The sequence below is a fragment of the Coffea eugenioides genome, chromosome 11 (genome assembly GCF_003713205.1).
Source record: "Coffea eugenioides isolate CCC68of chromosome 11, Ceug_1.0, whole genome shotgun sequence".
NCBI lineage: Eukaryota > Viridiplantae > Streptophyta > Magnoliopsida > Gentianales > Rubiaceae > Coffea > Coffea eugenioides.
The window spans coordinates 11,649,943-11,677,764 of NC_040045.1; the positions used below are offsets into that span (position 1 = coordinate 11,649,943).

At 36.8% G+C, this 27,822-nt stretch overlaps 4 protein-coding genes and 1 non-coding gene across 5 annotated transcripts; 2 read left to right on the forward strand and 3 right to left on the reverse strand.

Moving 5' to 3' along the window:
• Positions 1-959: 959 nt before the first annotated feature.
• On the forward strand, positions 960-4,829 carry LOC113751954 (putative late blight resistance protein homolog R1B-14). Its single transcript, XM_027296098.1, has 2 exons — positions 960-966; positions 1,007-4,829. The coding sequence occupies exon 2, from the start codon at positions 1,041-1,043 to the stop codon at positions 4,827-4,829; it is 3,789 nt and encodes a 1,262-aa protein (XP_027151899.1). The 5' UTR covers positions 960-966; positions 1,007-1,040.
• Positions 4,830-12,598: 7,769 nt separating this feature from the next.
• Positions 12,599-13,904, reverse strand: LOC113751956 (peptidyl-prolyl cis-trans isomerase FKBP17-1, chloroplastic-like). The gene is made up of 3 exons (XM_027296099.1): positions 13,848-13,904; positions 12,974-13,246; positions 12,599-12,661 (listed from the first exon to the last, which is right to left on the reverse strand). Exons 1-3 carry the CDS (start codon positions 13,902-13,904, stop codon positions 12,599-12,601), a joined length of 393 nt encoding a protein of 130 aa, XP_027151900.1.
• Positions 13,905-17,132: 3,228 nt separating this feature from the next.
• Positions 17,133-17,205, reverse strand: TRNAK-UUU. Its single transcript has one exon. It is a non-coding gene; the product is annotated as a tRNA-Lys (tRNA).
• Positions 17,206-22,010: 4,805 nt separating this feature from the next.
• On the reverse strand, positions 22,011-23,603 carry LOC113754337 (probable signal peptidase complex subunit 1). Its single transcript, XM_027298727.1, has 2 exons — positions 23,482-23,603; positions 22,011-22,549 (listed from the first exon to the last, which is right to left on the reverse strand). Exon 2 carries the CDS (start codon positions 22,547-22,549, stop codon positions 22,271-22,273), a length of 279 nt encoding a protein of 92 aa, XP_027154528.1. The 5' UTR covers positions 23,482-23,603; the 3' UTR covers positions 22,011-22,270.
• A 124-nt stretch (positions 23,604-23,727) lies between these two features.
• On the forward strand, positions 23,728-27,595 carry LOC113751322 (small ribosomal subunit biogenesis GTPase RsgA 1, mitochondrial-like). The gene is made up of 5 exons (XM_027295289.1): positions 23,728-24,754; positions 25,610-25,831; positions 25,945-26,139; positions 26,287-26,480; positions 27,130-27,595. The coding sequence occupies exons 1-5, from the start codon at positions 24,026-24,028 to the stop codon at positions 27,320-27,322; spliced, it is 1,533 nt and encodes a 510-aa protein (XP_027151090.1). The 5' UTR covers positions 23,728-24,025; the 3' UTR covers positions 27,323-27,595.
• The last annotated feature ends 227 nt before the right edge of the window (positions 27,596-27,822 follow it).

Here is a 27,822-nt window from a genome sequence, read left to right on the forward strand (position 1 = left end):
TGCCCAAAGAGCCTAATTACCAATTTTTTCTTCTCGCGCTCAAATATAACATTAACCCGCATGCGAGCTAACCTTGAAATAGAAAAAACACAGAATCCCGCTTGCGGGTTTCAACGTTATTCTGCGCTTCGTGTGTTTGCTTTTGTTTTGCTTTTGTCTTTTTTTTTCGAAATGGAGGGTTGGCGGTGGAGCTTAGTACGAGCTCGCATTCTGAGAATTAGCAATTATGCTAATGTATGGAATACACATACATATAAGTGATCTTATATGTGATCTTGTTATTTCCTCTTGTCAAATCACACCAGGCACAAAAAATGGCGCCAATATTGCAGCTCAATTGGCGCCTTACTCCCAAAATGACTGGATTAATTCATGTATCAGGAATCAAGTTTCTATTATTGTTGTTAAGCTTAATTAATCATATCAGATGCCATTATGTAACTAAACGGTAGTAATTAACCCCAACTACTTGGGATATATCTGTAATTTTGGCCCTGATGACGTCAGAAAAGGGGCCCAATTTTTTATCAAGGGAGGTAAGTGAAATTTTGAGAACCTCAGGGGATGTCAGTAAAAGTGTCAGAAACCTCAGGGGAGGTTTCTGAAATTATCCCTTGTATTTAATCACTCCATGACAAAGTACTATCCTAAATTTGACTTTTGCAAACGTATCGCCTAGTCAATTTTATAATCGTGCTAAAATGAAGTTTCTCCTGCTACCTAACTAGCTAGATATAATCAATTTCTCTGCAAAAAAAAAAAGACATAAAATTCAAGATTATCAATTTCTCCACAAAAAATTAGTTACAAGTATAGGTAGAGATTATTACTGCAGATGTCTGCCCTTCACGCTGAAGATCCTTTGAACTATCTGATAGACTTAGAAGATGGGTGCTCCGATCCTGACATGAAGGAAAACATCCAGACGCTTAGATTCCTAATAAGCATCTTGAGGCCCTTTCTCAGGTTTTTGTTCGAGTGGCCCCTTGAACACCAAGAAATGGAGGTTTTTGTTCGAGTGGCCCCTTGAACACCAAGAAATGGAGGTGCTGGCGAAGCATATGGTCAGTGTGGTCCAAGACGTGAGTCGCTCCTTTGAGCCCTGGCCAATACCACGATGGAAGCAAGTGGAGGATGTATCAACCAGAAATGAGAAACTTGTTTCTTCCAATTTGAAAACTTTGAAGGGTTTGAAGAAACATATTGCCCGCATTGTCACACTGTACATCTCTTGTCCATATGTTATGCACAGTACGAGGTACGGAGATGAACATCTGAAACGTTACTTCAATTCTCTCTTACAGAATCTGAAGGATATCAGTATCATCAGTAAATCCCAAAGAATTATCAGCCAGTGGGAAAAACTTGCAGTAGTCGAAGAGAGGCTAAAATATTTGAAAACTTTTCTCTGCCTTATTTTTGTGCCGTTTAAGCCGGGAAATTTCGTGGCTATTGCTGAGGAGCTTGCTGTGGAAATCTCATATACACTTTTCCTCTGTTTTGTGGATGATGAGTTCGTCGCCCATGAGCATACGATGGATTATATTCTTCCTGATTTGCTAAGAAAGTTTAATTCTCTTCTTCTACAGCTGAAGGAGGTTTCTGGTGGAGGATCTAGTGCAATAAGACTAGCAGATGATCATGTTCTGGGATTCGTTGACTTTCTCATTTCTAAACTAGTGCTTCTGTCAACCAAGTCTAGGTTCACGGATGAGGTAAAAGTTCAACTTCAGACCCTGGCTGACGAGCTAAGGTTTATTAGGAGCAGTCTCATGGATATGCTATTGCAGAATCCCATTCAAGGATTAGAATCTCTTAATATCTCGATAGCAACTTTGATCGTGGACACTGGATTCTTTGTCTACTTTTGTCCTGATAAAACGGAGGATGAAGAATTAATAATGACCAATTATTGGAGTCTCGGCCTTCATGATTCGCTTGAAACTGTTCAAAATGTCCAGCAACAAGCAGCTGATTTGTTTAAGAAATACTTGCCTCTGTCATTGCAATCTAATTGCCCCAGCAGCAACGAATTGGAATTCGTTGATTTCCTCATAAACAAACTAAAAGAGGTAATGCTTTCTGGGGAAGCTTCCATTTATCCATTGAAGCATCAAATGGAAATGGTGAATGAGGAAATGGTAACCTTGAGAAATTGCTTGAGTGGAGTTGCAGGGCTGATGGGGAACTCACAAATAGGATTTCTCTTGACACGGTTTAAGCATGCAGCCTACCAAGCCAAATACGTCCTCAATTCATTGATGGCCGGTGAAGGATCGCTCTGGCTTCATAAGTTGGGCAGCTTTGTCATCACCAACGATATCAAGATACTACAGAAAGAGGTGAAAACCACTTGGAAGATGAATTTGGACAGTGGCGTCCATAGCGTTTCCAAGGCTTCTACTCATGCTTCAACACAAATTCATCAACCCCCATCTATTAATGTACCTGGCTGTTCCAAGGATGGGATGCAAATCAAAATAGAGGAAGATGCTAATAAACTTGTGGGCAGGAAAGATGCAGTAGCAGAAATAGTTGGGCTACTTACTGAAGGATCAAGCCACCTAAAGATTCTCTCTATTGTGGGCATGCCAGGACTAGGTAAGACTACTTTGGCCAATGCTGTGTGTAAGCATCCTTTTGTTGATACGTGCTTTGAGGTTCGTGCATGGGGTAGCTTATCCCAAGTTTACCAGAAAGAGACCTTGCTGTCCAGTATAGTAGATCAAGTGCATGCCAATCCAAGCCACGACATCAGTGGAGAAGATGTTGGTCAAATGCTTTACCAAAGTTTAAAGCGTAGAAGGTACCTGATTGTGTTAGATAATATATGGGATATAGAGACCTGGAGTGGTTTATGTTCAATTTTCCCTGATGACAAGAATGGGAGTAGAATTTTATTTACTACTCGAAGCCATGGTGTTGCAGCACAAGCCAATAGTTTTCCTTATGCTCTTCGTCTACTCTCCAGTGAAGAGAGCTGTGAATTGCTATGGCTAAAGCTGTTTAATGGAGAAACTTGTCCTCGGGAATTGTCAAGTATCTCAAAGCGCATTGCCTGCAGTTGTAAAGGGCTACCACTTGCAGTGGTTCTGATAGCGGGAGCTCTGAACAGGACAAAGAAAGAAAAAAAATCTTGGGAAAAGGTTGCTAGAACCTTCATCAGGTCGCGAAGCATACAGGAACAAATCTGGGACATCTTAGACGGAAGCTACAAGCTTTTACCAGATCACTTGAAACCATGTTTCTGGTATTTGGGAACATTTCCACGGGGCACAACAATTTCTGTATCCAAACTGATAAGGTTGTGGATTTCTGAAGGATTTATACATCAGCCAAATTCGGGCCAGAAGAGCTTAATTCAGGAGGCAGAGAGTTACTTGAATGATCTAATTGATAGAAGCCTCGTACTGGTTACCAGAAAAAGTTCCAAAGGAGGAGTCAAAGAATGTCGTGTTCATGATGTACTACGAGAATTTTGCTCAGCAATACTCAAGCAAGAAAGATATGAAATGCAAGAACACATATTTCCCGGTGGAATTTCAGTTCTTTATGGTGATTTTAGAAGGCCTGAGCAGAATCTTCTAAGCATTTTTCCTACAACCAAGGAGCCACAGATCAGTTCTTTGATGTATTATGATATGACCGATATAGAAAAAGAATCCGGAGATAGAGAGGATCTGCCTAAACAGAAGGAGTTGAGGGATTTGCCTCCTCGAATTGGAGATACTAGTCTCCGTAAACGGGTGATATTCACCGATTTGAGTCCCATTGGTAGAGTTTATCTCACAGAACAGGTGCCAGCGACAGGGGGTGGAATTACCCGACAGGGACGATTACATTATGGTTCTGTTCACAAGTATAAATACCTCAGGGTCTTGGATTTGGCAAATGTCCTATTCCGAAATAGTGCCGACACTTCTGATCTTGTCAAGATAGCTGAGCTGGTTTATCTGAGATATTTAGCTATTAAAATTCGCACAAATAGAATCCCCTCAGAAATAGGCAATCTCCGAAACTTAGAAACTTTTCATCTCAGTGGAGCAATTGGTAGAGTCACGTTACCAGAGGCTGTTTGGAAACTGGTATGCTTGCGGGATGTTATAATGGATCATTGTTTCTTCAGTTTCCAACACTGCAGTCAAGAATTTTTTGAGGATTCTACCCAGTTGGATAACTTAAAATCACTGTCCACGATTTATATATGGCATGGAAATGTTGAGAAGTTGGCGAGGATGCTACCCAGTGTTCAGAAGCTAGGATGTATATTTTCGAATTCTTGGCAAGAATGTTGTGAAGCCAGCAATCCCTTTAAAATATTGGAGTGCTTGCGTGAGCTTCAATCACTCAAGATGTCCTTCCATGTTAGGGCGCCATATCCTTTTAAGTTTACGTTCCCTTCAAATCTGAAAAAGTTGACAATATCAAATGCTCGCCTACCATGGGATGAAATTTCAGTCATTGGTCAGCTACCCAACCTTGAGGTTCTGAAATTACTCAGCAAGGCATTTGAGGGCCAGCAATGGGACATGAGAGAAGGTGAATTCCAGAAACTGAAGTTCTTGAAACTGGACTCTCTGGATATTGTACAATGGAGTGCCTCTGGCGAGCACCTGCCCTGCCTTGAGCAACTTGTGGTGCTAAGCTGTCAGCAACTCGAGGAGATCCCTTCTTGTTTTGGAGAAATTTCAACTCTACAGTTGATTGAGTTGAAATGGTGCAGCGCTTCAGCCAAGGATTCTGTCAAGCAAATTCTAGATGACCAGCGTGATTATGGCAATCATCAGCTCAATGTCACCGTTGTCGGTTCCCAATGTGGTATACCATAACCTTCTTCTTGGTTGATGCAGATAGCACATACTCTCACATGTACTGTTGCTTCCTTTGTTGTAAAGTGCCTCCTGGTTGAAAGATGTATATATGCTTCTTTACTGAACTAACTTGTTTGACGAACATGACTCCATGAAATTCACACACTGATTTGGATCTGTTTAACAACTAGCAGAATTTGAATGTGTTTGAGAAAAATCAAATACTATTTGCAAAATGAATTATATTCTGATCAACAACGGCAGCCACTACCTACTAATTTTATGAGCGGTGAATAATTGAAGTCACACGTGATGGTGTACTTGTTTGCTGGAGACAAATGGACTGGCCAGCCCAAAATGTTAATGTAAGAAGGGGTGCCATCACTTAAGAGGAGATTGGAACAAAATCATCAGCAAAAACCAAAGCTTAAGGAGAATATAATCTTTTGAAGTAAGCTTTTTGTCAAAATTAATCTATCATGAACTATATAAAACCCAGGTAAAAATATCTTAGAATTCTTAACAAGTCAACTACAGGCATATGATTAGGATTTTGTCACCTTGAGCAGGCCAACGTTTAGTTTGATTAGTGAAGCCAAAATGTATTAAGAAACACTGGAAGCAAAATGAAATGAGTAATGGAAACTACTATGTTGTATTCTAAGCAACAGAATGCTGATTGCTGAAAGTAAAAACTTGTATTCTCACAAAAGTTTCTGCAAACTAGAACATTGTTCATTGACAACTGTATCATTAATTTCAAGCAAATGAAACGATCCTTATTCCACATGTTGAAACTGCTCAGGTTTACTTAAGCTCAGTCAGCTCTGTCAACTCATCTCATGCTACAATTCCTTCTTTTTGAATTGATATGCAGTCAATTTATCACTCTATCATCGGCAGGTAGTCAATTTATGTAAGAAAAATGATCTAGACTTTACAATACTTCAGCAAAAGTCAAAGAATAACTGCAGAAAATTCGAAGAACTCCCTTTTAAGTTTTTGTTGACCCGTTCCAAGCGTAGATTAGCAACATGGTATTTGTAGAATTGATAGCGTGCATGCTTATAGCATGAAAATTTCCATTCAAACAAGAAAATCAGGCAGTTTTAAACCAGCTAAGTCATGTCGAGATAATGCAAAAAGACAGGATTTTTGTGCTTTCCTTCATGTAAGAATGTGGATACATTCTTAAGTTTATCTTGGTATGACTGGTAATACCACTCACAGTAGAGAGATGTAAAAGTATTGCTATAAATTGGACGTATAACACAACATAGATCACCATCTGTATTCTATTCCTTTGCACTTTCTGCTTCAGCTGAAAATTTTAGCTGCAGGCTACCCAAATTTCTGTACAATTTCGAAGTCAAATGCCTAGCTGAGAATAACATGTGATATGAAGTGACCACATAAAAACATTGATTGGTCTAAGAACTGTGTGCACGGAAATTCAAGAATACCTTTATCAGCATACTCAGAAACCATGAAGTGGCATAGGAATTTGAGATTATGGTGACTACCATAGATTACAATAGAGATTTGAAGTTAATTCCTCTATCATGGGATTACCAGTGTCTTAAGCTGACCAACTCTATATCGAATATAAGGGTCCCCAATGTTGATCCTTCTCCATTGGCAAGATAAGTTGGATTGCAAATGGTAGTAAAGAGCCTCTGCCTATCTAAAAACTGTACACCAGAATTAAGGCAGAAATTTGATGAAAAAAATTAATTCAAAAGTTGTAGTATGTAAAGGAGACATAAGATGAGATAGAAAAGAAGCTTAATTAAGGTCAACTTGGCTACAAAATATGTTCCATTTTACCTTGGATGTCACTTAAAACTTGCCAATGCAACTTCTTGTTCAGACAAAATCTAAGTTAAAATTCTGATATTTAGTCTCATAGAAACAGAAGACCTTCACTGTATCTTCTAGTTAAAGATCATTTACACGAACAAACTTAATGGATTATGTTGCGACACATATAGGTGCAATATTGCCTCGTCTAAACCTCCACTTCTCCCAAGCTGGGAAAAGCTAATGCATTGATTGGTGAAATTATCCAGACATGGATCTTTAGAAATCAGAACATGCCAGGACTTTCTTGGAAGGAAAATGCACGTGTCTCACATTACTCATGAAAAAAAGCTTCTAAACTCATTCTCACTTGTCAGTTTTCCACTGCCTATATGGATAGAGTGGGGAGAGAAAAAAGAGAATACCACATCCTAAAGATAGATCAGTGATAACTCAAATCCTCAAAGCTTCATAAGCAGCAAGAATTTTTTCTCAAGCTGTTTAACCATTCACTTATGAAAAGAAGCGTCTAAACTCATTCTCGCTTGTCAGTTTTCCACTGCCTATATGGATAGAAGCGGAGAGAAAAAAGAGAGTACCACATCCTAAAGAGAGATCAATGATAATTCAAATTCTCAAAGCTTCATAAGTAACATGCATCTTTTCTCAAGCTGTTAAACCATTCACTCTCTTCTGATTTTTTTGAGGTTTTGATTCATTTCTACCCACGGTGTAAGTGTGCATATAGGGTGCACAACATGCGCAGTTTCAAATCTCCGGTATATTTTGACAGAGCAAATGTGTGTAAGGGCAAGGTGTAGAATATGTATGATGGAGGAAGTTTGTGTAAAATGCTGAGATGATGCACCTAAGATTCAACTTCTTAAGTTATGAAATGAGCTCTGGGTTTTGAATTTTTAAGTCCTGCAGAGTTTTACGTAACTTAATTGCCTGACCTGACAGTAATAGAGTTTAAAATATGAACTTGTAGCTTGTATTGTTGGCACTACATCTACATGCACCCTTATGTTAGCTTTAGGCTTTAGGCTTTAGGCACACTACATGCAGAACCCTCTTACCCTCGTGTTAGCATTGAGGTTTAGGCAAATGGAGAACGTTCATCTGTTCTAATAGAATGAGATTGTTTATCATCATAGTTAATAAATGCTTGCAACGGTCTCCTCATTTCCTTGAAGTTCCATTGCTTAGGGCCTTAACCTTTATTTTCTTGCTCACTCACTTGGTCATTACAATATTTTCTGAATAAGGCTCAGCATACAACCTGTGTCTTTCTTCTAATCAAACTTTCTCCTACTCTCTAGACACCTGTAATGTTATCACCATTTCTCTCCTTCAACGGTTCTCAGAGAGAAAAGGGGAAAGAAGGTAGAAGACCAAAAAGAAAAAGGAAAAAAAATGGGAGAAGTCCAATAACTAAACTAGAGAAAAAATCTCCCTCCCTCCACAGTCACATAGCATCAAGCCAAACAGTATAAGATTTAGGATATCATGGGAAGCCATTGCAGAATGCAACCCATCACAAGTTGACCGAATTATATATCACGGACGGAGTGAAACAAATTCCAGTTCATATATATGCACTTTACATGTGTTGTTCTAATGGTTTCCTCAAGTCTAAAACTTTTTTGTCTTTTTAGATTTCCTTTATTCACCGTCCATCTGCACCTTTCATCCCACCACTACAACAGCTTCAGAAGTTCCCAATAAATTTCTGATCTTTGTTTAGAGGACACGGAGACAATGTCAATTGGATACATGCACACTAAGATATTTGCAGCTTGACCTTTTTTGTGTACACTGTAGAATGAAATAAAATTAAATAAAATATCATCTGCTTGAATGTTCACTCTGATCAGCTCAAACAATGCTTATTATATACAGCAGCAGTAATAGCAACAAATCATCTTATATGTTACCATTCTATAGGAATTGCAACAGCAATTAGGGGTGTGAATCAGAATCGAAATCGGTAATTCGGAACTTTGAAATCGGAAATTTTCAGAATTTTGGTATCAGAATTTTCGACCGAATTCGATTTCGAATTCACCAAGTCTGAATTCGAATTCGTTCCGAATTCACGAATATAAAAATTATTATTATATAAATATTATATTATGTATATATAAAAAATATTATATATATATATATATGAAAATGAATTTGAAATCGAAATAGGAATTCCGAATCACCAAATTCCATATATATATAGGATTAATTTTTCCTACACTGACAGTGAGTACTAGATGAATAACAATATGCAAAATTTGAATTTGAAATTATGCATACATGTCATGAATTGATAGTGTATACACCGTCAGTGTAGGAAAGATTTACTCATATATATATATGCAAAATGGATTTGAAATCGAAATAGGAATTCCGAATTCCGATTTTGATTTCAATTTCGAATTGTGAATTCGAAATCGGAATTTCCGATTTGAAAAATCCCATTACCGAATTCGACCCAATTTCGTCTAATTCGAAATCGGATATTCCGATTTCTATTCCGAATTACCAAATTCAAAATTCCGTTGAATTCGGTTGGTAAATCGAAATTTTTCGATTTTGCACACTCCTAGCAGCAGTATTCCCACAAAACAGTCAAGGGACTCTTAACTATTTCAGAAATGAGTTAGCCAATGACAACATAAAATAAATCATGGTAACACATCCAGTCCCTTACACTATTTATTTTACTCTCAATCTTCGAGTGCCTCATTTATGTTACTCTCAAAACAATCCAGAATAGAAGAGTTAATTTCAATTATCGTTCATTTCTTTTTTTGCCAATCAAATTGCCATTTGAAGTCAAATCGTACCCTATGTTCCATCAACAAATTCACTTCACTTAGAAATTACCAATAATAGTGCTTGATATGAACTCAGTAAGTAAAACTGCTATGTCTCACTGTGAACTTGGAAACTCTTTCTTTACTTTGCATGTATGTTTGGAGAAATACCAAGGAAAGCACTCCAAATTTCATATTCATTGCTCTTGAAATACTTAAGCAACAATTAGGAAACAAAAGAACAAGACTCTGTAAATGGTATACATACATTAGGTGGAATGGTCTCTTGAGATGTGCTTTGATACCCTTCAGATGGTGGAATAACGATACGACGAATACCTCCTATTTTCATTGATCTGACTGCTGATTCGATTCCAGATATGACCTGCAAGATCATTACTCACACACCTCAATTGGTGCCACTCAAAGAGGGGGTTACAAAAAACAAAAAATAAATAAAAGAAGAAGAGAGAGGAACAGGAAGCTCTACAGAGGGAATAATGCTGTTTAGAAGAGGCATCATTCAGTTACCATATTTATTTTGTTGATGCAATTCAGTTAAAAGAATAAAATATGCAGGATCTATTTCTCCCATACAAAAAGTTTATCATGTTTATACTTCTACATGTGGTGGGAATTAACTAGAATCTAGAGCTGCAAATGGAAGTAGTTTTAACAGCCCATTCATGTACCAGAGGTATATGCACATTCCCAGTTTTTCAAGCATCTTTGAAGCACAACCCTGTACAGCAAGAACATCATTATAGCTTGACTTGCAGCAAGAGCATTCAGAAGTAATACTGGTGCGGTCACAAGGCTTCCTCACCTTTCCACTTTCCATTTTGCAATTCCTGATTAGAGTATCTAATAAAAAATCGGTTGAAGTCTCTTTCTTATGTTTGTTGAAAAATAGAAAGTGGTTACAAATTCCTAAAATCCTAAATAAATTACCATATTTCAGGAAAAGAACAGAAACTATAGTATACCGATTTAGTGTACAACTGAAAATAAGAGATCACAGAACTCAGACACCATTACCATCATATGTTGTCTAAGCACCATTACATGTTGTCTAAATCATTATATAATGGGCACCATGCAGGATTACTAGCTGTTTATTGGCTTGTAAAATGCAGCTAATAGGGAGATAATTGTCCTATAGAAGTGGATTGAAATTCATATTTTGATGTTCATGGGGAAAGAAGGGCATAATGTCATGAATTGGTTACGAGAATTAACTAGAAATCTAAGATGATGAGAAGCTATTTCCAGAATAAAAGGTTAGGGATCATTGTATCGATCTGTAATTTCACACCTAGCAGGGATTGCAGAGAAAAGAAATGTCATCAAGAGGTTTCTTTTGACAATCCTTCAATGACTTACTTTTCCTGAACCAAGGATGAACTCAAAAGGAATTTGTTCGCCTGTGGTGTACTTGTGGTCATATGTAGAATCAAACCGCCATCCTTGTTTTGCTGCTAACCTTCCATAGTAATGTATTGCAACTTAAGTGAACATGGAAAATAGCTTGGTTTAATTTGCAGTGTTCCCTTCTATACCATAAATGCAACTTCAGCACAAAGCCTACAGACACATGTACACAAGGAGTACAGTAAAGAATTACATCATTGTGCATTCAGCTACATATTTTTTAACAGCCAAATTCAGAAAGAGCACCAAACGAAAATATAGGGGATCCACAACATATATTTGCTCAATTACCCCCATAAACAGCACATACTAGATAACTTTATCAACACAACCAAAGTGAGCACTATTAGATCAAAAGAAGGCAACATGTTCTGGAACTAAAAGCACCATAAACTAACTCAATGTAGATAAGAGGCAATATGAATCAGCAATAATGTCATTTTTCGGGTCAAGCAAAATCCTCATTTGCTCGATAGGGAAAGGATTTTATGATTCATACTCAAGTATGACATTCACAAGGATCTTGAGGGAAGGGAAAGTGATAATCAGAACATAATTCCCAAACATAATACTCTACATATGCAGCAATTGTCGCGGAAAGTTGATACTCAGCTAAAACAATTGAAGAGTATCCCTCTCTTTCTCTAATCTAATGATTCCTTAGAAAGATAGTTTATTGGAAACTGTGCATCTCTCTCGTTTTTACACATATGATAGACATTGATCAGAACTTAGATGAACAGAGCTGAGAAAGTCCCTCTATTCTAACCTCTTCTGGAGGAAGGTGGACTTCAATTGACAAATAAAAGAGTTTGGTTGTCCTAATCACATTCACCATGACTTGACCTTCTTGTGCTTCAATAGCAACATGATTAGTAATAGAAATTCTATAGCCGTGATGACAAAGAGAAAAAGAATCTACATTAGAAGCAAAAAGTAGGTATCCTCAGTGGTATATTGCATATTGCATCAATAAGGTTTGTTTAAGGAGAAATGAGTGTAGCTGTGTTCAAGAGTACCTGGAATTTGATCCAGAAGTCTGACTTAATCTGCAACATATGCTAAACAATGGAAAAGTTTCTTGCAAGAGACAAACAATAAAATGCATGTGATATTGTTGCAAAAGATCAATTTGGTGTCCAGCTTCTCAGAAAGCGAAAAATTCATGTAGTTAGCCTCGTTTTTAACAGGATACTGTCTAATCTAATCTCGTAAGCTGACAGAGAGGATAATAGTTCGTTTATCTAGACATATGCCAAAACTTTGCGGCAAACCTCCCCATTACTTGTATATGTAAAACCTACTATTAACACAACAGAGCAGCAGTATGCTTCAATCTAGTCTATGAATTATTTGCAATGATCCTAATTCTTAAAGAACATTTGGAGATTCTAAGGTCATGAATTTGGGATAGTTTGACACCATACTTGTTGCCATTCGCTTGCTATGCACAAAAGAAAATGTCTCTCTCCACTTGGCAGAAACAATTTTTCATTCACAACCTTATGAAATGAAACAAAATTAATGGTGCAAATAGGTAATGGTACCTATCAGGGAAAAACGAAAAGTGACAAATCTAATCACAATGCTATCTCAAAGCTGAAAAATTAGCATAAGAATGCCAATAATTTACAAGAACTACTTAATAAAAAGCTAGTGAATTTGGGTACCTGGGAATAATTTAACAAACATATCCTCTATCCCTACCACTCTATTTTTCCTAAATCTTGAGATAAAAGTCTAAACTTAAGCCTTTAAATCAAATCTCAATATAGTCCAGACAGCTATGCCGTTGAAGTTGGTAAGAACCTGGCATATAGATACAGGCGTCAAGTTCAAATCTCCACAACGAAGTTAAATCTCAATAGAGCAACCTTCCACTGGCAATAGCAGAATATCAATCGTTGTAAGTTTTCAGTTGAATTGAATATTTGAACATTATTTTTTCTAAAGAAATTTAATCACTTTCCTCAACTAAGCAATTACTTTTTAATTATAGCTTACGTATCCTAAAACAGTTAAACGATGACTCCATAGATAAATAGCAGCCTTCTCGTATGATCAGAAGAAGAACAAAAAATGAAAAATATACAAAAAAGATCACAGCCCAGTGGTATGTACCTTATCACCATCAACAGGAATTGCTTCATCACCAAGGCGAAGGTCCAAGGCCTTGACCCCACCTGAATTGGGAAGTTCTACAAAATTCTGCCCTGTGGGCTTGGACCAAGAAGTTGAAGAATTGTCAAGTGACAATTGTTGTGTAAAGCCAGAGAAAGATGTGGTGAGTACAAAAACAGATAAAGCTCTTCTTCTTGTAGCTGTTCTTGATGATGCTGATGAAGGGGAAGTTGCAGAGATTTTCTGAAGTTGTGGGACAGAAGAAGAAATGGGCTGATTTTTGCATGCAAAGAGAGATGAAGACAGTGGTATTCCACTAATTCCAGTACCCGAGCTATCACCGTGGCCGTTAGGCAGTCAGTATACTATTAAGGGATAATTTCAGAAACCTCCCCTGAGGTTTCTGACACTTTCACTGACATCCCCTGAGGTTCTCAAAATTTCACTTACCTCCCTTGCTTTTGATTTTGTGGTAACAATCCAGTCCAAATCAGATTAAAATATTATTTTCATGTGTGAGAAGGTATTTTTATTCCATAGCTACCCTTTGCAGAAGTTGTATTAGTAGAAGATTCAAAGAAGAATAAATGATTTGGACTAATTAGTAAAGTTGAGGGGGGGTAAGTGCAATACAAAAAATTGCATGCACCAGATGTGCCATGCAACAGTTATTTGGCAGATTTTGCAACAGCTAGCTGCAAATTGCAACGGCCAGAAGGTTTGCTGTTTCAGTAGCAATAGCATATAAAGCAAAGCAACTTAACTACCTCTGAGGTTTCAAGCTATTAACATTCTTTGCTACTAATTTGGAGTGATAACAAGTGCATTTGCTGTGCTACAATTAGAGCTCTGAGTAAAAAGTTTTAGCTGCAACCATGGCCTCTTCAAGCCATAGGGGAGAATCATGGAATTCACCTACATCTTTCTCCATTAAAAACAGGTTTTGCCGCTGTAATCGCAAAGCAACCGTAATGATATTAGAGAGTGAAAGGAATCCAGACAAGTTGTATTTCTATTGAGAAATTTCCAACTTTGTGATGAATTTTAAAAAAATTCTACAAAAGGGGTGATTTTGGGTTTAATTTCCGTCAGGGGGGTCTTCGCATTTGTGAATTTCACAAATGCGAGCTTACAAGAGCTCGCATTCGTGGAATGCGAGCTCTGGTTATTGAGCTCGCATTCCACGAATGCGAGCTCTTCTCAATTTTTTTTTTCCTTTTTTAAGAGCTAGGGAATTATTTCTAGGAAGCAAATGCGAGCTCTTATCTTTTTTATTTTGGTATTTTTTGAGAGGTAGGGAATTATTTGCAGAAAGCTTCTAATTTTTGTTTTAAAAAATGTTGCAAATATTTAAAATTTTGCAAATAGCTCGCATTTGTTAAATTTGACCTGCAAAAATTGTATTTAACTTTTTTGTTAGATTTCGCATTTATAAGTATGACTTGTAGAAAATTAGATTCAAATTTAGATGTATTAGGGTTTTAAAAATATTATATAAGTGATAAAAATTTTATAAATTGTAAAAATAAAATCAAACTGCTTGGATAATTAAATGTTATATTTGCATAAGAAATAATACAATAATCATAATAATGATAATACAATAATATTGGTGTAATAAAACTGCCATTAATTTAAATATTTACTTATAATGCCCAAAGAGCCTAATTACCAATTTTTTCTTCTCGCGCTCAAATATAACATTAACCCGCATGCGAGCTAACCTTGAAATAGAAAAAACACAGAATCCCGCTTGCGGGTTTCAGGAGTATTCGGATATTCTCATATGCACCTATGCAAATCGAACCAACCGGATATCTTATCCGTATCCCATTTTTTTAAATAAAAATCTTATAAATTTGAAAAATAAAATCAAATTTAGATGTATTAGGGTTTTAAAAATATTATATAAGTGATAAAAATTTTATAAATTGTAAAAATAAAATCAAATTTAAATAATTAAATGTTATATTTGCATAAGAAATAATACAATAATCATAATAATGATAATACAATAATATTGGTGTAATAAAACTGCCATTAATTTAAATATTTACTTATAATGCCCAAAGAGCCTAATTACCAATTTTTTCTTCTCGCGCTCAAATATAACATTAACCCGCATGCGAGCTAACCTTGAAATAGAAAAAACACATAATCCCGCTTGCGGGTTTCAACGTTATTCTGCGCTTCGTGTGTTTGCTTTTGTTTTGCTTTTGTCTTTTTTTTTCGAAATGGAGGGTTGGCGGTGGAGCTTAGTACGAGAGCTCACTGAACTCTAATAGGTTTCTAATTAGGTTTCTAATAAAGACTTCGTTCGATATGTGATATTTCAGCCGAACTTCGAATCCATGGCACTTATTACGCGCTTAAGCCACCTGTCCACATTAGCAATCAAATGGCTTGATATCAAGAATTCCACAAAGGTAAATTACCTAATAACCTTGCAAAATAGGCTATCCATCTTCCTTGAGTTCATATAAAAACATTATCCTAAATACCAAAAAGGACAAGCTTGAATTCCCAATCCCACCTGTGTACATAAATTGTTCTTATTTGATTGAACTTCTTGTCTTGTAACAAATGACTCCACAGACATTTTCTTGCAAAGTACGTAATTTGAAGTCAGGCGTGTAATCTTGCATGACAAGAATAGGTACGTAAAGAATAAGAAAATTCATTATGTAACTTAAACATAAACGGTAGTAATTAACCCCAACTACTTGGGATATATCTGTAATTTTGGCCCTGATGACGTCAGAAAAGGGGCCCAATTTTTTATCAAGGGAGGTAAGTGAAATTTTGAGAACCTCAGGGGATGTCAGTGAAAGTGTCAGAAACCTCAGGGGAGGTTTCTGAAATTATCCCTACTATTAATCCAAACGGATTCCTCAGTTCTCAGTAGTCAAACGTTCGAATAGCACAAAGCACATCCTCAAATCAACGTAAAAACTAGCACTCGGAAGATTTTCCAAATGGCCCCTAGAATGTTTGGGTATCTGAATTTCATGCTTAAAAGTTAAAAATGTTTTCCTAATGGAGTACAAAACTTTTCTCTTCTCTCCAATTTAGCAAAAGACAAAGAGGTCGACCTCACTAATAATGAAAAATCACCGCATCATTGTTAGATGGATGCCATTTGTTCGAAAGAAGATGGACGTACCAAAAAAAAACTCATTAAGAATTTATCTAACTGTAGATTGCTTAACATATAATTAATCATTTTAAATCACTAGGTAAAAGTATAAGATTGCATTGTTATGTTAGATGGATGCTACTTGCTTGCGGGAAGATGGAGCTGCACAGAAAAAAAAGAAAAAAAAAGATCTTGTTAACAGCAAAATGCCTAATATAAAATTAATCTTTTTAACTTATCGGACAAAAGTGAACTATAAAATTTTAATTTATCTAATTGTAGATTGCCCAACATAAAATTATCCATTTTAAATCACTAGGTAAAACCATAAAAGTATAAGATTGCAATGTTGTTAGATGGATGCTACTTGTTTGTAAGAAGATGGAGCTGCACAAAAAAAAAAAAAAAACTTTTTAACAGTGACATGCCTAATATAAAATTAATCTTTTTAACTCACCGAACAAAAGTGGAATATAAGATTTTGAATAAAAAGTATGTCGTCTATCTTCTTATATCTTAAGTTAGTTTCAAACTTGAATAGAGAATTAAACACAAAATTCAACACAAAATTATTAAAGCAGCCTAAAACATATTTTTTATTCCTATAAGAACCCTTGCAATTTGAAGTTGGTTCAATTGGAGTTGTTTTTTAACCTGTGGGACTTTTTGCTTTTCGTCAGTTTGTTGATGCAATACAGCAAAATGAATAATATATTCCTTTCATTAAAGCAAGGTCCAATTGTATAGATATAAATCTGATCAACATTTCTTATTATTATTATTATTATTATTATTTATAAAACACATTTTGCTTAACTAGGCAACACTAAAAGGCAAATCACACACTACATAATTGACTTGCTTCAAGTATTGCAAGGAGGCAAATTGTTGGACAAAAATATGCCAAAAGAAGTCAATTAGTGCATTGAAAAAAAACGAAATGGTTAGAAAACACAAAGGATGGTAAACTCGTAGTTTAGGGACTTTGTCCACGGCACAAATTCGCCATAAAGCAAAAACCTTCGCCGTCTGTGGGAATCGAACCCACGACCACGTGGTTAAAAGCCACGCGCTCTACCGGCTGAGCTAAGACGGCTTTGTAGCACTCTTCACAGCTTTGAGTAAATATCTATAAAATACTTCTTCTTCTCCGTTTTCTTTTCCTTCCAGCACTCTTGAGCAAAAAATATTCAACGGCTGAGCTTTTTTTTCTTTTTTCTGAATTCAAATTCCCATTTTTGATTGATATCTTCCTTCTAATAATGGAAACAACAACAGAAATTAAGGCAGAAGGGGAGGAGGAGGAGCAGAGCAGCCAGCCGCAGATTGTGGATGTCGGTTGGTTGGCGCAAATCAGATAGGTTTCTTATGCTCTTATTACTTTCTTAAAGGAACAATGAAATGCAATTTGCTGGTGAACTTCAACAGTTCAACCTCGAGGGTGTCATTATTGCCTGCAAATTTCATCAGGTGATCGCCAGGTAGTTGTCAGTTAAAGTTTTTATATTCTAGTCTTCGAAATGATGATAGTGACTCGGCATTTAAAAGGTTACATTTAAATTACTGCTATCTTATTCATAGCTTATCATTTGTTGACTTTCTCAAAAAGAAAGCATTTCGTTGTATCTAGTTAGACAGCACATAAACTAAGGTTACCAAAAGGCAGAAGCTAATAATACTCTGCTAATAACTTATCAGAAGTGTATATTTTAAGACAATCATGTCACAGCCTTCAAACTTTGGGCATGATTTCAGGAGCTTTTTCTTTTCTCTTGTTGTTAAAGCATCTTTTGGTAGTGATTATGACAAAATGTGTGACTTGGTCAAAAAAAAAAAAATGCAAGTTTTTGTAGTAGTTCATCTTACTTTGTGTATCTTCTACGTAGTTTTTGAGGATATTCTACTTTGCTACTTTTAAGCTTGATGTCTCGTAATCAACCAACTGAATCCAGTTATGACTCATCTCTTCCACCTAGTTGTGTAAATTGACTTCTGGTTGCCAGTGTACTTATTTGATGTTATTTTATATATGTGGAGCCATTTCATCACTCTTTCTATAAGTTGAAAATGGCAGCTGCTTTTTCTTGCTTTCCACAAGTTCCTTTTGCTGGCACTACAGTTAATGGATTATTTTTCTTGATGATTTTTGCCAATTCTCTAATTGAATGCTTCTCAAACTGTTACATTTGGAATCTACATTTCTAGGCCTCTTCTGCTTTCTTCTTCTTGTTATATTGATACTTTTTGTTGTATATAATTCCTAAATTATTCGATTTCTACTAATTGTTTCAGCATTTTTAATTTAGTTTTTGGATCATGTCTTGAACAAGGATGACTGGAAATTTGATTTTGTTGCAGATGCTGAATCGTCAAGTGGTTAAGGGTCTGTTTGATAACATAAAAAAGTGTTGAATCTAAATTTTTTCAGACATTCAGATGTTTTAAGTGTTTGATAAATGAAAATCTATTTGCTGAACTTGTTAAGCAGTGCTGAACTTGTGTGTATTTTTTTCAGCACAAGAATCCTAACTGAATGCTTAATTCTTAAAAGAATCAATAGAATTACTTCAATTACCTTATATTATCTACCAAATCTACCCTTGTTTGTTAATTATGTTCAAAATTCTTATCTAATTAAACAATCTAATATTCTCTATCTAATGATTTTTAGTTTCTCTTTTCTCCCTTTTTAATGACTTTCACATCTTCTCCATACTCCTCATATAATATATTTCATCTTTTATATTAATTTGATTTGAAAATAAATATTGTCATTTTCATACCTTACAATTTTAAACTAATTAAATCATAGATTCTAGATTTCGAGATCCCTTCGGAGGCTCAGCGTGGCTCTTTGTCCACGGTACAATTTTTCAAACCTTCTTTTTTTTTTGTCAATTGTTACTTTTTATTTATAGTATCCTATACTATCCTAATCGAAGGGGGAGACTCAACTGGGTCTAGGAGAGTTGATGAAAACTGAACTACCACAGGATCAGACAGGTACACTACGCACCCGTCTGGATATTTTTTTTTTTTTTTGTCAAACCTTCTTAGCAATGCTAGAATTTGGTTAGCAATTTGGACAGTTTCACTCCTAGTATGTCTTTAGGCCGGGTCAAAGTAGTCTGCAGGATTTTTGGGTGTTTCCTGCGGTCTTGCGTTAAAATTGGAAGGCCATGTTATTTTGGCATGAGTGAAAAGAGGTGTTGCAATTGTATTTGGGTATAGGAGGCAGTACTAACCCTTGAGGAGAGAGGCGATGCAATTGTATTTGGGTTTAGGAAACAGTACTAACTCTTGAGGAGTTTCTCCCACCCTTGCTATAATTTGAGCTATTCGCCATAGTTTTCCCAATCAATTGTTACATAAGTATCTGTATTGTATTTAGATACTGGTAATCTAACAAAACCAAGTATGCTCTGTTTATGCAAATTATCGTACATAAACAAACGAAAAAAGTTTGTGTTTGGATTGCATTTTTCGTCATTTTTCATGGAAAAATTACTGTAGCGATTTGATATATGTGAGGGAAAAAGGTGATAGGGAAATATGATCACGGAAAACGATAATATTTTCCGACGGAAACAAGCAATCCAAACAAGGCTATGCGAGGGTGCAGTGCTGTTGCTGGAAAGGTACTTAGACAATAAAAGCATTTTCAGAATGTAACTAGTCCACTCTCCATAACTTGAAAAATAGGGCTTTTGGTACGGAAAATATTTTCATACCAATGGGTAATATTTGGTGCTTTTCGAACATCTTTTACATTTAATGGAAATTAAAGAAAAAGTGATCTTTAACACAAAGACAAAACTAAAACTAGGATTATGTTTAGATAGAATTTGTTTCTTTTGCATGTGTCTATTTGCCGAGTATGCGTGTTTCTTATATTTTCAAAAAATCACCAATTATGTGCATCTATCTATGGATTCATGAAGCATACAAATTATCTTTTGGCATGAATTACAACTGTCTAACGAACCATTATGTCTATGCCAGTTTTTGAAGTAAAAACTGTGAATAGCTTGATGGTAGGCTTTTTAAACAAAAAAAAAAAAAAAAAAAAAAAAACTAATTGACAGAAATGTACTTATTATGCGGCACTTTTTTGAGAGCTGTAGTGGCAAAAATTATTCTGTCACAAGCAGCTGCGCTCCCAAGAAAAACTGCTGCTTATACTGCATTTCGGTGAGATTATATTGGCACAAGCAAGTTTATTTGTTAATCACGTGGAATTAAGAAGGTAACTTTCAGGATCCTTCACTCTTAATTTTCTTCAACATCTTCATGCTGTTGTCAAAACCTGAAATAGGATTTTTCCAAGATGAAAAGCAAATTATTCCTTGCTTCTGCTGCTGAGGCACCGTGACGGAAATCTCTGCCTGGAAAGGGCATTACTTGATTTCTTTTTACCAAATTTGGGATAGGAGAATACCAGACAATGAGGAGCATCTTCAAACATAACTTATACGTGGAACGTCGGTACACTTTTATGTGCAGCGGAAAATGAAGATGAATTTCTTCCCCACAAAAATGGGGAAAAATGGGAGTGAGATTGCATGAAGTAACTATTAAACAATAAAGCCTCGATAACGGGCATGAGAACTAGGCTCACAGCAGTTATTATCATCTGGATGAGAGAAGCTTTATGCTTAAAAAAAATAAATAAAATAAATTGAAATAAAAAGGACGATCAAATTCATTTGAAATGTTACACTTCAACCTAATCGAGTAGAATGACACAACAAATTAACCCAAAACCAAATCTTAACCTCTTCTTGATGCATAGTCATGGCAAATTCTCAGGATTCTCTAGAGTCACAAGAATGTCAATTCCGAGCAACTTTCAATCAAAGCTAGGCCAAAATGTCATCCATTTGTTTGTTCCACTTGGATGTGGTCTTAAATACTCTCACCCTGATGAAATTAATAAAAATGCTCGTTCCTCTTTAGAACACCATAACCAGCGAAGGCGACACATGATTAATGTCAAACGATGAGCCGCAATTGCATAAGCATCCACCCTCCATGTACAACGAACAACGCCTCCAACCGCCCCTTCCCCCCCACCAAAAAAAAACAACAAAAAAAACAAAACAACAACCCAAAAAAAAGGGGAAAACAACACCACAGAAAGAGAAAAGAAAGGGTACATCACAAGAAGTATGTAATAAAGGATCATTTGTTCAGGGAAAGGGGAAGAATAGAGGAGAAAAGACAAGCTGTTCTACCTGGTCAAAACAGTTTGATCCTTGTAAGTAGTAATCTTTCAATGTCACAAAAACTGACTAATGATCTCTAGCCTCTAGTACACTGACTAATGATCTCTAGCTATGCAAGAATTGACTATGAACAGCTACAAATCAGGGATGCCAAATATATTAACTACAGGCAAGCAGATAACTGACCTACAATATACATAGACTTAATGAGAGAACTCATTCGCATTGCATCTCATCCTATCCCATGAGCAGTATGAGCAATTTCAAAGACCTAGTCAATCACAATTAGAAACATAAGAGTTCCAGATTGCATGCACCAGATATAACTCAAGGTGTGGACGTATATTCTTCCCATTTATTTTCCCTTGACATGGTTAAGAATCCAAATAGGTTCAGCAGGACAGAGATCCAAACACTTCGCAAAACTCAATTACCGAAAGCCTTGAATGGGAAAGTGTATTTTTAAGAGACGCAGATGGATAAACCAAATCCATCATGCAACAAGGGAAATTTGCAACACTGTACTTCTGTAAGTACCCCAAAATAAACCCAAAAATTCTAAGTGTTTATGCAAGACTTTCAACACAAACTTGTTCCTTTCTGCTTTGACCATGATACAAAGGATTGTACCGGAAAAAATCTTGACTAGTTATAATGAAAATAAACAAGCAATTCGATAACCCACCAAAAACAAGTAGGCACTTAAACTGACAATCTAAGATCCTGATACATGCACACATGGAAGCATACCAGAACTAGAAGACAAAGTAGAAGCCATATGTGAAAACTAGAAACATTTGCAATGTATGAAAGTCAGATGTAGGCCACATTCAGCAAAATGTTAGTTCACACAAAAATGAAGGCATTAAAATATAGCTAATAAACCTCCCATCACAAATATCTGAGCAAAATGCTAAGCAAAACTAGTCAAGTGACCTACTTCTTGCCAGTCTTCTTCTTTGAGCTAGTATTAGCAGACACCGGTTTGGGATGCTTCTCAGCTTCACTTGGGTCCAACCATTTGAGGGGATGGCGATTGAAAAAAGGCCAATTGGGAACAGTAATGAGAGAAGTCAATAGAACGCCAGAAGCATATATCAGCAGCATTATCTGAAATGAGCCCAAAACAAAGCCTGAAATAAATGCCACCACAGCAAAGCTCACCAGCATTATCTGCATGAGTTGCTCTGCTAGCTTCTGCCCTTGCCAATCCATCTATCAATAGATAGCATAAAATGTCTATCACACAAAAAATCAATAACATAAAGAAAGAGGATAAGAACTGGAGATAGATGGCAACACATCCAAGAATGAAGTACACTAATACTCGATTCCTTGGGACACAAATGCTATTCTAGCAGAGAACCACACGAGGCTTGTGCTAAAATGGTAAAAGAATCCGCAGTCTGGGATCAAAATGGTAAAAGAATATCTTCATCTTGCAAGCACTCTAAACGCCATGACAATGAAAACTAGTACTACGATTCAGATCTAACAACCCCAGCTTGCAATAGCAACTAGAAACTTCACCAACAAACTATCAAAGCAATTGAAAACTGTCAATTAACTAAATTGTGAAGCAAAAGCGATCTCAAGGATTAAAATGGCATCCTCATAATTCACATACTATTTAAATCGAGAAGCTCAATACAAATATCAACAAATACAATGCCGAGCAAGTTCAAGATTTGTAAGACACCACAAACAGCTCAAACGAGCTCCCTGTAATTAAAATTCACCAAAAAAAATCCAAATTTGAGGGAAAGAGTAATTTTAGATGCTCAAATCGGATTAAGAGTAAGACTACAACAAAAGTAGCTCAGGTCAAACTATAAACAGCTCGAATTTCATTAAAAAGAATTAAAAAAAAGAAAAAGAAAAAAAGAACAGATCTATAAATATTTAAAAGAAAAAAGCCCAAAAGAAATTAGCTGAAGACTAAAAGCAGGACAGGTTCCCGAGACAAGGCATTATTGACATAAATTCCCAATATTTAGACAGAAGATTCATATGGCAGTAGTAGTACCGAAATCATCCGTATGGCGACAGAAAAGCGAAACAAAAGATCAGACGGAACTGATAAATAGGAACGAAAAAAAGAAAGAAGATGAAGATTTAAAAAAAAAATGGGGAATATAAAAAATTACCTGGGAAATGGAAATGTGAGGGAAGTGAGCCTGAGGGGGAAGCTGCGAGAGTAGGCGGTGGGAGTACGCGCAGAAGAGGAGGAAACGTCCCAAGAAATGGAGGAAACGGATAGGTGAAGTCGTGAAGAGATACAATAGTAATACTTAAGAAAAAAAAAAAAATGAAAGAACAGGTGCGGGCCAACCAAAACATGAAACCCAAATCAGAAGCATCAGAAGGCCCAGCTGAGTAACTAAATTTTTGCCGCAAGTGGCCAAGTCCCGAAGCCTCAGAAGGCCCAGTCGACGTGGGCACAGTCACGGAAGAATTCCCACTGCCGGCCTTTTCAATTTTCGTGAGAGAAATCCAGAAGCACTGAAGAAGAAGAAAATGAAATTCTCACACTTGAACAAAGATTCCAGTCAAATCCTCACCACTAAGATAAAACGGATGATCTAATTTGCGATATTACTCTTCTTCGCTGTTATTTCTCGCTAATAGGAAGTGACTACTTAGTAGTTACTTAGTAGTAGAAGTGCAGACTTCCGACTTGCTCTTCCGGTGATGATGATCCGTCCCATTTCACTTATCCGCCTTAGGACGACGACGTTTTTAACAGTTCCACTTTCCTCAGCCCTGTTCGCGGTTAATCGCCGCCACCGCTATTTCTCCATCTTCGCCGCAGCGGCTCGGCGCCACTCCCAAAACCTTGGCCAAAATGTGTCCAGGAAGCCTAATCAACCTAACAAAAACCTCCTCAAAGCTCGCGAAACTGTTAAGCAGCTCTCCTCTCTGGCTCCGGCTCTGACCCAAGACAATAAGCCTCGACTCTCGAAAAGCCAAGCCGTCGGGCTAGTGGCCGCTTCCCAAGCAAATTTCATGCGCGTCATTGTCCAACAGCTTCCTGAAGAAGAGAATGAAAATGAATTAGAAGATTCTGGAGGAGGAGGAGGAGGAAAAGGAGGAGCAGGAGAAGGAGCTATTGGAATGGAATTGCTGTGTGTGGTGAAGGTTGTATTGAAGAAGATAAAAAGGAGAGTACTAGTTGGGGATAAGGTTTTGGTAGGCTCTATTGATTGGGTTGATAGGAGGGGGATGATAGAGGATGTCTTCCAAAGAAAGACGGAGACCGCTGATCCGCCTGTGGCAAATGTGGATCATTTGTTGGTTCTTTTCTCCACGGACCAGCCCAAACCGGAGGCGCTTGCTTTAACGAGGTTTCTGGTGGAAGCTGAATCCACCGGAATTCCTGTTACGCTTGCATTCAACAAGTCTGAACTTGCTACTGAAGAGGTCCGGAGATTCAACACATTTTCCTAGTGATGCTCTGTTTATTCACTAGTTAGATTTCAATTACCTATTTGCAAGTTAGCGAGATTCTCATACCCAAGTTTATTGTGAAATGTGCTTCGTTTTTCGAGCTTTGTATTAATCATAATTTTAGTTGATAAAGTTCATATTTAGGATAAAATGCTAGTATGTGTTTGCTATTGGTCGCTGAAGTTCAGGTTATGCATGCCCTGAATATAAACTTGTTTTGATCTCAATGATCTGTAAACTTGTTTGGATTTTTCTGCATCTTCCATGCCTAGTTATGCTGTGTTTTCTATTTTGGCTGTTATCTGTTTGGGCTGCGATCTTATTCGTACTTTCTGAGGCTTCTTACTAAGTCTATCTGCAACTCTCTATCTGAGGGGGATATAATACATATCACTGAGGCAACTCTCTATGGTACTATGCCTCCCATTTTGGTTGATCAAACTTTGGATTGAAAAGCCTCTTTTGAAAAATTTCACCGTTAGATTCTGTTCCATTTTGTATTCTGCATCAATCCCTTATTCGTACTTTCTGAGGCTTCTTACTAAGTCTATCTGTGGGGGATATAATACATATCACTGAGGCAACTCTCTATGGTACTATGCCTCTGATTTTGGTTGATCAAACTTTGGATTGAAAGGCCTCTTTTGAAAAATTTCACCGTTAGATTCTGTTCCATTTTGTATTCTGCATCAATCCCTGATCATCTAGGAATTGGGATTGCACTGTATTCTGTGCTCGTTCTTCCATCGTTGGTGGCTGTTTCCTCATTTTGCCATATTTTCTTCCCATTGTTTGTTTACTTAAACAAAAAACAACAAACTTCTGCAGATGCTGTTTACTTGGAAATCTAAGCTTCGGAGTTGGGGTTATGAACCAATATTTTGTAGTGTTGAATCAAAGCATGGAATTGACACCTTGCAATTCAACCTGAGAGAACAAACTTCTGTAATCGTAGGTCCAAGTGGCGTTGGGAAATCCAGCTTGATCAATGCTTTGAGGAACAATAAACATTTTGTGGGCTTTTCTGAACAGGATAATTGGTATTATCCAGTGGGTTCTTCCTCTTAGTTTACCTTTTTTCGCCCTTCTTTATGGCTATTGCTTGTAGGTTGTGTAGACCCTTCTAAATTCTCTCTGTGATCCTGTCTACCCTTATCTCTTAGATTCTTGGCAGCAAGTGGTTTGAAGAGCAACGTGTTGCAGAGGTGTCAACAAGAAGTGGAAAAGGAAAGCATACTACTCGGCATGTTTCTTTGCTTCCATTGATGGGCGGGGGTTATCTTGCTGATACACCAGGATATAACCAGCCAAGTTTGATTAAAGTCACGAAGCAATCTCTTGCTCAACATTTTCCAGAGGTTTCTTCTCTTGCACTACTTTCTTTTGTTATCTTTTTCACCTGTTGAAGTTGATGAGGCCTTTTTTTCCAGTTTTCATTCCATGATGAAGTATTTGGTTGAATTTTTACTTTAAAGGGGCTTTACATTTTATTTAACTCTCTTCAGATACGTAAAATGCTCAAGGATATGGAACCTACAAAATGCTCATTTAGTGACTGCTTACACCTTGGTGAACCTGGGTGCATTGTAAGTGGGGATTGGGAGAGGTATGCTTACTATCTTCAACTGCTGGATGAGATTAAAATCAGGGAGCAGTTTCAACTAAGGACAATAGGAACTAAGAAAGAAGGTGATGTAAGGTATGTTGGGAGTATTTGCAACTTTTGAATGTCTGCTTCCCTGTTATGTGAATTTTTCAAGTTCTGTATGCATACTTTATTACAACTTGAGCATGTTTATTTGATGTGATGGAAAAGAATATTAATAGTTACTCCTGTGTCTGGACTCTAGTAGACTACTAATGCATTTCAAACTAGAAGAGAATCAGGATCACATGCAGCATCAGCATTTGCAAATAGAAGTCCTTCAACTCAGAATAGTGTTTCTGATTTGTTCCATCAAAACAATTCTCCAATGAATATGATGTTACAATAGTTACATGGCGATCTTTACATTTTTAGGAGATTGTAAGCATATGAGATTGACTCGCTTCAACCTCTGGAAAATAATCTGGAAATAACAGCTTTTTCCGTTATAACATAGCACGTTAAGTGTTGGCAACAGATGATTTGAAGTTTTATATGAACCTTGTGTTACATCTTTCTTAAGCTGAGAATAGACGACTAGAGTCATATTTCCTGCATGTTTACACCTTTGTCAACGAAGCGATTATCAATCTTACGGTTACAGCATTTGCTGAATTGACAGTTTTTTCCTATTCTTCTGCATTTTCTTCCTCTTTTGTGGATGTTCTCTGGAGCTTACATTGGTTCAAAACTTCCTATTCAGGTACAAGGTGGGAGGCAAGGGTGTCAAGCAAGCAGAGCCACGGTTGGAACCAAAGAAGCACAGAAGGCAATCGCGTAAAAGTCTTAATCAGTCAATATTAGATGAGCTGGATGAATATTATGAAGATGATGATGAAAACATAGCAGATGATGAAGATCTCATTTTGAGGGCCATGAGGCAAGAAAATGAGTAGTCTTAGTCGTAATCGACTTACATAATCCATAGTATATAGCTCTTTAAGCTTTTAGGCTGGATGCTTTTAGGTTGAAACCTCGTTGTACAGTTTGTAGAGGGCAGGGGGAAGTTGTTTGTGGTCTAGGACCTTACATTCTAATTGTCCGGATTGCAGTTGTCAATTGAAGACTTTTTGGATGTTAACGAACTTATGTCCCATGTCAGTTCTAGTTGTAGCTCAGACAGCGCAGCTGGGATTTTTCCAACATGAAAAGCAAATTTTCCTTGCTTCTGTTGCTGAGGCACCATGGCAGAAATCTCTACCTGGAAAGGGCATTACTTACTTGACTTCTTTTGGCCAAAGTTGGGATAGGAGAATACCAAGATAATGAGGAACATCTTCAAACATAACTTATACGTGGATACTTTGTTTGGATTGCATTTTCTTGGATTTTTTATAAAAAAAAATTATTGTACCGATTTGATGCATGTAAGGAAAAAAGGTAAGAGCATCTCCAA